The sequence below is a fragment of the Leptosomus discolor genome, chromosome 1 (genome assembly GCF_034619465.1).
Source record: "Leptosomus discolor isolate bLepDis1 chromosome 1, bLepDis1.hap2, whole genome shotgun sequence".
Lineage (NCBI taxonomy): Eukaryota > Metazoa > Chordata > Aves > Leptosomiformes > Leptosomidae > Leptosomus > Leptosomus discolor.
The window spans coordinates 67,349,386-67,357,205 of record NC_141391.1 but is presented as its reverse complement, the minus strand read 5'-3'; the positions used below and the strand labels follow the sequence as shown (position 1 = coordinate 67,357,205).

Sequence of the window (7,820 nt, the reverse complement as noted above, 5' to 3'; positions counted from 1 at the left end):
AGTCAGGCTTTTCTTAGTCTGGAAAGATTATTTATCCTTGTAGATTTAAAAACTCTTCAGCTGTGAATAACTTAACATTTTGTATCAATGATGACATACAATATTGTAATTTGTAGGGTATGCAATGCATTCACTTTATTATAGCCAAAATCATGACATAAATAGTACTGGTGAGGAAAGCATCTCAGAAAGAAAGCAAGAAAATATCAGAACGCCAGTGATTTTGGTTATGATGAGCAAGACTTTCCAATTCAATGAGCTTCATCTAACAACTCATTTGAGTCAGTGACATGCCCAGTTATTTAGACTCCTGTGGATACATGGCTGGTTTTTGCATTGTCTGGCTTTTTCTGTGTACATGTAAATAAATCTAGAAAATTAGGTAGCTTTTCCAGAGGCTTTTAAAATGCTGTCCTACTCTGATACTGTCTTACTTTGATATTATCCTAGTCTGGTTCGTTTCTATAAAGCGTGAAATGTTGAATTAGTTCCAACTTTTGTTGCAACAGGAGAGAGCTTATCAGCACAGACAAAGCCTCCAATAGACAAATTTAGATTATGACAACAAGCGCAGGAGTTCCTAAATAATTTGAAGAAATTTCATTATTGTCCAAAACCAGCAAGCTCTGTTTGGAGTCCAAGCCCACCTTCTGAAACCCAGGCATTTGCTCATGAGGCGACTCTTAAGGGAAGCACAAACCATCAGAATTTTAGCAATCATGTTAAAAAAAATATTACTTAAAGATCAGATCTGATGGCTAAGACAATTAAGTTGATTAAATGTCAAACTGTTAAGAGTCTTCTGTCAAAACACTTCTTACCCAGGGTAGGAACTTTGACAAGTTGGTGTATACTCCATATTTCCCTGGCGTTCCACACCCTTCTCCCCAGCTGATGATACCAGTAACAAAATAAGTACCATTGTATTGAGTTACATGGGGGCCTCCTCCATCTCCTTGGCAGACATCTTTTCCATCTTTATCATAACCAGCACAGAACATGTTTTCAGTTACTGGGTGACGAAGGGCGAGCTTGCAAGTGTCCCCGTCCACATAAGGGATTTGAAGCGTTTTCATTTTTTTGACGGGCTGCGCACGTTCAAATGTGACCCCAAAGCCGCTGACAATTCCAAATGTTTGGTTCATCAGAATGTTGTTAGCAAAGTCTTCTTCTGGAAGGCATGCTGGGACAACGTCCTCAGAAAATGTGATAGGTTCCTCTAATTTGAGAAGGGCTATGTCACTGTCAAAAGTTTTTGTATCAAATTCAGGATGTGCAACTATTTTTTCCACTCTGTGCATTACTCTACTTGGCTCTTCCTTTTCTTTGTCCACCATCCCTGCATCAGATTATTAAAGTAGTTATTAATAAGACAATACCAACAAGTCTAAACTGCATCTCAGTAAGAGAAGGGACCACAGTTCCTTGCCATTTGTAGAGGCATTTTACTGCATAAATAAAAGAGGCCAGTCCTGTATCCTGATGCTGTAGCATTTTATATCCATTTTGGAGGGGTTTTAGGGGCTGCCAAAATGCCAAGCAAATAGAAAAAAATCAGAAAAATACTCTCAATTAAAGCTTTGATAACAAGGTTTGGGCTTCATTACAATATTCCCTACGGTAGTCATAATATATGACCAAAAGCCTCAACACAAAGGAGAAGGATCTTGCCCCTCTCATTTGTAGAGTAACATGGTCAAACTGACTTAAACAGGAAATATATATTCACTGCCTTTTAAAACTTTAACATTTTGCATACAGAAGTTTATGAGTTTATATATATTTAGTCTTTCTCAATTTCTATAAAGTCTCTTTGGGAATTAAAAAGACAGACAATTGGAGTTTAGGCAAACAATTTTTTTGCTTTATTATTGTAGGCTGAGAACAATTTTTATGAGTCAGGATGCCATTTCTCAGTGCCTAGAACTTGTGATAAACTACTTTTTCCTAAACGACAGTAACAAATAATAAATTTGAGGTTTCAAGTATGGAACAGTCTCAGACTAGTATCTACGTGCTGTCAAAAATCAATGGGCTGAGGTCAATTGTATGAGGTTCAACAAGGCCAAGTACCAGGATCTGCACTTGGGTCACCACAACCCCAAGCAGCGCTGCAGGCTTGGGGATGAGTGGCTGGAAAGCTGCCCGGCAGAAAAGGACCTGGGGGTGCTGGTCGACAGCCGGCTGAACATGAGCCGGCAGTGTGCCCAGGTGGCCAAGAAGGCCAACAGCCTCCTGGCCTGTATCAGACGTAGTGTGGCCAGCAGGAGTAGGGAGGTGATGGTGCCCCTGTACTCAGCACTGCTGAGGCCGCACCTCAAATCCTGTGTGCGGTTTTGGGTCCCTCACTGCAAGAAAGACATTGAGGTGGTGGAGCGTGTCCAGAGAAGGGCAACGAAGCTGGTGAAGGGTCTGGAGAACAGGTCTTGTGAGGAGCGGCTGAGGGACCTGGGGCTGTTTAGTCTGGGAAAGAGGAGGCTGAGGGGAGACCTTATCGCTCTCTACAACTACCTGAAAGGAGGCTGTAGTGAGGTGGGTGTTGGTCTCTCCTCCCAAGTAACAAGTGATAGGACAAGAGGAAATGGCCTTGAGTTGCACCAGGGGATTTTTAGATGGGATATTAGGAAAAATTTCTTTACTGAAAGAGTGGTTATATATTGGAACAGGCTGCCCAGGGAATTGGTGGAGTCACCATACCTGGAGGTGTTCAGAAAAATGTGTAGATGTGGCACTTTGGGACATGGTTTAGTGGGCATGGTGATGTTGGGTTGACAGTTGGACTTGATGATCTTAGAAGTCTTTTCCAACCTTAACAATTCTGTGCGTCTATGACTATAAAACAGTTATTGCTAACATCTGAATGAGGCATCTGGAATTCTTCAAGGTTTGGCCAACACAGGAAATTGCATGAAGATGTAATATTAGACCAATTTAACTACATTAGCTCAACCTTTATCGCCCACATACCTTCACAGTTTATACTTGGCTTCTATCATATACAAGCTACACTAGGCCAAACCAAGCTTAAAGAAACTGTCCATTCAACGAAGTTGAACACACATTTCGCCGTTAGACAAGAGACAAAATGAGGCAGTGAGAAATAACAAGAGGGTAAGAAAAAATCTGGCAGAGTTCAGTGTCTTGCATACGGAGACTAAAACATGGGACAGTTTCTCATTTTTGTAGTAAAGGGCAAAATGAGAAGCACTTACCAACAAGAACCTGTAAGTCTTTAGACTCGTTAACACAATGAGCTCCAGAAAGTATAAAATACTCATTCAGAATTGTCCCCCCACAAAACCATTTATCGTACTCTCTTACTAGAACAGCCTGCAAAGAGAGAGAAGAAAGATAGATAACAAAAACATATGTACAGAGAAATCCTGAACAGATACCTGAGATTCAAGGAGTTTTCTTAAAGCAGACATTTTCATACATATTTTCTGTCAAAGGCATCCGTCATTCAGAGGTGGTGAGAGTTACATTGAGGTGTAGCCACCACAGAGGGAAACTTGTTGAGACAGACCTTTTTTCTGGCTCAAAGCTGAGTTTGTGCATACAGTTGTTTTACCAACAGTTTTTAGTTGCTACTTCTTAAACAAAACTTAGCTAGTATTGTAATAGCACTGTTCCTGCTTGGGTTATTGTTTCACTTTAGTCTTGGCCACAACAGGAACTCAGGCTATTCTTCTGATACCGCCATGATGCAGCCCAAATAATGGGGTGGCTGGCAGGGAAGGGGCTCTGTGGCTCACCCAGCTCTACATCCCATATCTGCAACCCTACTTCTCTCGGAGCCTCTCCCTCTCAGCATTTGCTTGATGCTGAAATGGAGGCACAATGTCATTCATGGTAGGAAACCTGTACAGAAACGCAGTACTCAAGAGAGTGGAAAAAACACCCAAAATGTTGACACCAGGGAAGTCTGTCTCAAGTCAAGCTAGGTCCCCTTGGCAAGTGGGGATGAGTATGATGAAGAGTAAATGGCTGCCAGTCCTGGTTAAGTGGGGTCAGGCGTTAAACATCTCAGGACAAGAGTGCCTTACTTGCCACGGGGATGCACTGTGTAAACTGCCAGCCTCCCGGGTGACCTCTGGATGGCTGCTCAGGTCCTCAGTGGTTTCCTCATTTTCAGGATGAGAATCTGGACTTGTTGTGGTTCCTGTGACTTTCTCTCGACCAGCTTTGTGACTTTGTTGAAGCTTACCACACGGGAACTTAACTGCAAAGGCAAAACCAATAATACTTGACGTCTGAATGGTACTGGGACTTTGAGGTGCGTGTTGCACGCTGAAGGGCAAGGCGTTTGTGTCCATAACACTGAGCAAACAGCTGTGAAGGTTCTCAGCTGCTGTTACCAGCCTTCAATTTAGCTCAGAGCTAAATTTCTTGCTGATTTAAGCCAATATATAGGATGTGGAGGACCATGGTTTTCCATGTCTGTGGAGGACTGTGCCTGTGCTGTCCCTGAGGCACCAGGACAGGTTACATGCTAGGGATGGTAACCTCCAGCACAGCAGAAGGACAGATGGTTGCTGTTGATAACTATTTCTGTCACTGAACTGCCATTCGAGTTTCACAGTCAGAAAAGTTAATCTAGCTTCCAGTGCAACTCATGTTGCTCTTCATTGCAAGAAATTATTCAAACTTGCTGGAACATGGGTTTTGCAGTCAAAAGCTGTCTTTAGAGTTACAGATAGGTACCTACAGTGGAGGAAAATGGTTTACAGGGAAACAGGTCACTTTCAGGGAATCAACTCTTCGTGAAAATGAGAGAAAACTCACTTAACAGTTCAAGGAAAATTCCTTGACAGCAGCCTTTTGCAATTGATTTAGATATGCAGGTGTCCTTATCAGGGTTGGCTCTGCTAGATTTTTCAAGACATTAACAAAAGCTTTGCAAGTGCAAAAGGACCAGAATAGGCAAAAAAGGAAAGTAATTTTCCCCTTCTAAAACTTGTCCATTTTGAGCAAGAGGGCAAATGGTTTCAGCATTTTCAAAGTATTTAAAAGTTAAACATCTTCCATTATTGGCATCATTATATTAATGTACCTGCTGTTGTCACATCTTTTGTAATTGGTAAACAGAGCAAAGTATTCTATGTTAGGTATTACAAGCTCATGACAGCAGTTTGGTACTAAATTACAAAGGGTGTTTTAACAAATATCAGATGAACAGAATAGACTAAGATTAATAATTGTTGATGTTGACTTCGAATGCAGGCAAAACTGGTGGGCTTAAATTCAGTGTCAGTAGTTATTCATGTACTTAGGTTACTACACGTTAACTGCAGAAAACCAGCTTTTAGAGGAAAGTAGATCTTAAACTAAACAGGTGATATTTGAGGGGAAATAAGTGAGATATAACTGCAGTCATGTGATGTCACTAGCACTGAAATGATAATGAGTCCCTGTGAATTGTATATTGTAAAGGGAGAAGTTTCTTGGGCTCCAACTTGTTTGGATCTGCAGGTGTTCAACACACCCCAGAAGCCTTGAAAATAAACACCAATTTTCACCAATGGTACATCTAACCCATTCCTTTCTAACAAAATCTAAAGCATGAAAGGCCTGTTTCAGCCTGTGAGAGAAATGGAATTTGAGCCCTGTTGTAATCAACAGTTTCTCATACGGCTTAATACAGGGGCTTGCAGTCTGCCCCAAAAATGCACCCATTTGCACAGAACACTTCCATGAGGTATTTTGGCTACCGCATATTGCTCAGTTGCACAATTTGATGTTACTTAAGTTACAACCTTTAGCTAAGATCTTATTAAATTTGTTGGCAACACCTCAAGCAAGCCATGTGAAAGGTGTGCACAGTTAACATTATTTTTTATGCTGCAATGGCACTGCAACACACCAGCACTTCCCAAACGTGGTGACGATGTGATGTGTGTCCCACAGAATGAGCATTAAGTGGCTTCCTACCTACAGGAACGCAGGTTTTGTTGTCATTGCCCAGGGTATAGCCAGCAGCACAGGAACATATGACTTCTTCATCTTCGGTTTTGCAGAACTGCTCACAGTTCCCGTTGTTGACTTTGCAAGCATTTGGTACGACTGCAAAGGAGACAAATGTATAGGCAGGTTACAAATTTGTGATGATTTTATAAAAGCAAACATCCCATAAAACCTTGCTTTCAAACATTAGTCAAACAGCCCACCATTTGGGGAAATTCTGTGCAGTGCCTGCTGAAAGCCTTAGTAATAAGAACACTGTAACTATCACTATTTAGAAAATGGTAAGCTGTCAACATTGGGTAGACCACTATTATTTTACATCTTATGCTGTGCTTCCCAGCTATAACTGGCAGCTCTTTGAGAGCAGAGCAAGGGATAATCCATACTCGCCACAACAGCCATCGCACTAAGGCAAAGATGAACATGGGTATGGGTAAGAGGCTAAAATTAGCAACAAATAAAGTACCAGTAATAAATTGAATATTGAGCTCTTGGTAGACTCTTGCAATATTCCTTTTCTACCTTTATAGGCTCATATGGCTCACCTTAGCTCAGCCCCTGGCACTGCAAGATCACAGGCAGAATGGGAGTGCTCTTCCTGGCACTAACAGTGTGAGAGCAAGGAGAGGTAAACCAGTCCTAACAAATGCTGTGTAACCTGTTCCTGCAGATTCACAATGAGATTCCACAGATCACCCACATAGCTTAATCCTCTCCTTAACTAGCCTTATCATGTCTAACCTGAGTGTCCCTCAGAGAAATGGGTTCCCATTACTTCTTGTCCTAGCTGTTCATCCTCATGAAAACGGAGACTTCTTGCTTTTATTATGTATTTTGCAAATTTTCTTGGGGATGTCTTTTGGGACCGAGGGGGAAATTTTGTTTTTGTGTTTACTGAATTGCATCCTATTTATGTTGGACCACAGTTCCAGTTTCACAAGATTGTCTTGAACTCTCGTCTTGACTTATGGTAGTCCTTCCCATCTGGAATGAGCTATAAATGCAGTGAGTAAACACTCTCTTCCGTCTGTCATGCTAGTGTGGAAAATACCAAGTGTTAGAGGTCCTTAGGCTCACCTGTGTGGGGCCCTGCACTCCACATAATCTTTCAACCAGTTAGCACATTTTCTCGACCAGATGTGCACCAAACTTACAGTAGTTTCATCCAGACAAATGTTTCTCTTTCTGTTACAATAAAAGTGTTATATATAATTATATTAGAAGCCTCTCTTAATGGAGACACCTGACATGTACCGCATCTTTTCCAGCCACCCAGCCTATTATTGAGTCCTTGGAGGAGACTGATGTGATTTGCTCCTGACTAGCACAACTCAGCAGTTTCTTTCCTCCTTGTTGGACACAAGCAATCTGGTACCTTAAGGAATAAAGATGTTTTTCTCCATTGGGAACAGACTAACACACTTCTTGGTCTCTCTTCCAATATCCATATACTTAGATCAGCTCTTGATTTTCACATCATGTTTATCTTACTGTATTTACTCCTTAGCTTTTCTGGTTTTATGCCAGGATGTTTGCAATTCTTTTACACAGATCCAGGTTTTTCTGTACTTCCTTCCGGAGGTCCAGTCATGAAGAAGCTCATGATTTTAATTAATCCTCCTGTCCTTTCTTGACTTTGGGAGAGTTTGGACATATGCCTTAAACACTTTGGGGTTTTGTGGGGTTTTTTTAGAAGTAGCCTGATCTTTCTCTCTTTTAAAAGACCCATCTATTTTATTCTTTTGTTCTTTTTCTTTACTTCCTTCATGAGACCTGTCATTTTACAGTTACTTTTGCTAAAGTCATGTTCCGTCTTTGTGTTGTCAGCCACTTCTAGCCTGTTGATTAAAATAAAA

The 7,820-nt window shown here is 41.3% G+C and overlaps 1 protein-coding gene across 1 annotated transcript; it reads right to left on the bottom strand.

Annotated features, from left to right (window-relative positions):
• Positions 1–791: 791 nt before the first annotated feature.
• On the bottom strand, positions 792–6,366 carry LOC104354022 (coagulation factor X). Its single transcript, XM_086481743.1, has 5 exons — positions 6,351–6,366; positions 5,932–6,063; positions 4,047–4,222; positions 3,213–3,330; positions 792–1,339 (listed from the first exon to the last, which is right to left on the bottom strand). The coding sequence occupies exons 1-5, from the start codon at positions 6,364–6,366 to the stop codon at positions 792–794; spliced, it is 990 nt and encodes a 329-aa protein (XP_086337869.1).
• Positions 6,367–7,820: the final 1,454 nt, after the last annotated feature.

Excerpts from the sequence above, each read along its gene's own strand:
- LOC104354022 (XM_086481743.1), bottom strand. Across the intron at positions 4,223-5,931 it reads CAAAACCTGCGTTCCTGTAG|TTAAGTTCCCGTGTGGTAAG; the intron begins GTAGGAAGCCAC and ends TTGCCTTTGCAG. Across the intron at positions 3,331-4,046 it reads ACAGTGCATCCCCGTGGCAA|GCTGTTCTAGTAAGAGAGTA; the intron begins GTAAGGCACTCT and ends CTCTCTTTGCAG.